The sequence below is a fragment of the Stegastes partitus genome, unplaced genomic scaffold (genome assembly GCF_000690725.1).
Source record: "Stegastes partitus isolate 25-593 unplaced genomic scaffold, Stegastes_partitus-1.0.2 Scaffold1091, whole genome shotgun sequence".
NCBI lineage: Eukaryota > Metazoa > Chordata > Actinopteri > Pomacentridae > Stegastes > Stegastes partitus.
In genome coordinates, this window is record NW_007578822.1 from 214,386 (window position 1) to 216,770 (window position 2,385).

At 37.8% G+C, this 2,385-nt stretch overlaps 1 protein-coding gene across 1 annotated transcript in view; it reads left to right on the forward strand.

Annotated features, from left to right (window-relative positions):
- Positions 1–260: 260 nt before the first annotated feature.
- Positions 261–2,385, forward strand: part of taf1c (TATA-box binding protein associated factor, RNA polymerase I subunit C) — a 10,734-nt gene continuing 8,609 nt past the window's right edge. The window contains exons 1-3 of the mRNA XM_008295960.1: positions 261–596; positions 1,766–1,877; positions 1,941–1,959. Coding sequence (XP_008294182.1) covers positions 480–596; positions 1,766–1,877; positions 1,941–1,959 — 248 coding nt within the window. The 5' untranslated portion in view covers positions 261–479. The remainder of the gene's footprint in view (positions 597–1,765; positions 1,878–1,940; positions 1,960–2,385) is intronic.

Here is a 2,385-nt window from a genome sequence, read left to right on the forward strand (position 1 = left end):
GATTGATTGATTGATTGAGTCCAGTATCACTTCAAAAGTCTCTGTCACAGTGAAAACAACATCCTGTCGCGTTTGTTGTTGTCCCTGTCAAAATAAAAGAACCTCGCCGGAAGTTCCGGTTGCGGTTGTTGTTGTCGCGCCTCACTTGGTCGAGCTTGACTCCTGGTTTCTCCGGACGGGACCCTGCACGTGTTTCCCGGTCCACTGGACGTTTAGGAGGATTTAGCGCCACTTTCGGCCCTTTTCAGACCGCTTTGCTTGTTCCTGTGTGTGGACGCGGTTCCTATCGGAGCTGCTGGATGTGTGTCACGGACTTTGGAGGAGGACAAGCGGCTTTATTGGTGCGGGCTAACGGTAGCGGCTAAAGCTAGCAGCGCCGGGGAACAACATGTCCAGACTTGTTCCAGACGGAGCGGAGCGGCGACACGGCCGCCATGTGGCCGCTTAACAGCCTTCTAAGTCATTAACCGAGAAATAAAATGGATTACAAGTTCCCGGAGCAGCTTTTCCCGTCGTTTTACAACCTCGGGCCGCCGGACTCGGTGTCGGGCTTCTACGCTGGGAGCTGGGGCAGCTACGACCGAGTCAGACCGCAGGTGAGCCGGCTGTCAGCGGGACGGAGGACCGGAGATATAAGTCACGATTAACCGGTTTATTTACATCCACAGATGCTTCATCTGGAGCTTTATTAATAACTTCATGTCTGTGTTGAAATGCTGATGTTTCCTGTAGCGCAGTAATAAAGCCGAAGTTTGTGTTTTATAGTGTTTTTAGGCGGAATAATTATAATTTTAAGCAATATTATTGTATTATTTTAGTGTTTCAGTTCTATGTGTTTGGTGTTTGGGTTAAATTGTATGTATGAATACAGAAAATCTATATTTTGCACCTATTTCAGCGGCTATAATCTTTGAATTATGACTCTTGTGAATGAAATCAAGTCGTTTTAATGCATTAATAAGATTTTAATCACAGTTTAGGAGCTGCATTTACTTTATAGCAACTGGAAAACTGCATTAAAGAGTTAAAGTGTGTCCTTAAAAGCTAGATCGGTTCTAATTTAGGACCCTGCAGGTAAAATACTGCAACGATTTAGTGACTGAAGTGTTATTAATGCAACAAAATCCCTTGATTTCATCCATTAGGTTCATATTTTAGAGGTTACAAGCTTTAAGATGGTAGAAAAAAAAAGATTATTTCTTTATTTTGTATATACAACCAATAAATAAATGATGAAAACGCATAGAACCTCTTACTTTTAGGTCTGAAATCAGTGAATTATTTAAATACTGTATGAAAAATGTATTTTTTATGAATAATAAATTAGTTATGTGGTTTATAAAATGTCTTGTTTTGTCCACGACTCAAGCATATTGGGTTTAGTGTCATAGAGAAGGAAAATATCAATAAAATATTCAAATTTATCAAGTTGAAGTCCAAGAATTTAGACTGTATTTTCCTTTACAAATTATTTTTAAAAAACATTATTTGATTTGCAAAATAGTCAGTGATTTATTTAATTGTGAATTAGCCGTAAATCATCTTTGAAACTGAACTAAAGTGAATTCCATCAAAACTATGTAGAGTTCAGTTTAAATAAAACAAATCTGAGACAAATTTTAAATCCAGTTTAACGTTTGAGCCTCTTGTTCTGAAACTCTGATTAATCAGCCGGTTAAATAACGGATCGTTTTAGTGGTCGTGTCTATTTGCAGCTTTTCCACCTTGAAGATTTCATATTTGTTTGTGTTTCTTGTGTTCTCAGGGCGGTTCTGGTCGACTCTCCAGCTGGACCTTGACAGCCAAACACCAGCCCAGAGGGGAGTCGTGGCGTCACACCGAGCCGGCGCCGGTTCCCCTTCTGTCGCCCAGAAAAGGTTCCTGACTTAGTGTTTGTCTGAAACAGCAGAATTATGATTTAAAAAGTTCCTCCTGTTCAGATCTAGAAAACCAAAGAACGTCTGAGGCTCATTTTAAGGGATTTGGAACCGACTTAGATTAAAGTTTAGTTTTTCTTAGATTCAGCCAATTTTCTAACAGTTTCTGTTCATTAAAAACGTGTTAAAGTGGGTGAAAATCTATTTTTACGGCATTTTGTGGTCGTTCAAAATGAAAAAGTTCAACGGTTTTTATTTTTATTTTACTTTTATATTCAAAAAAAGTACAGATTTTATTATATTCTAGATTAATTACATGTAAAGTCAAACATTAGTATTCTTTTTTATAATTATTTGTAATTTTAGCTTGAAATTTAGTCTCAAAAATCACCATATTGTGATTATTATGTTTCTGCCTGAACATCAGAAATAATACGATGATATTACCGATAATTAAGGCTGCAATTAATCATTTTCAATTAAACTGTTGGTTATTTCGTAAACAGAT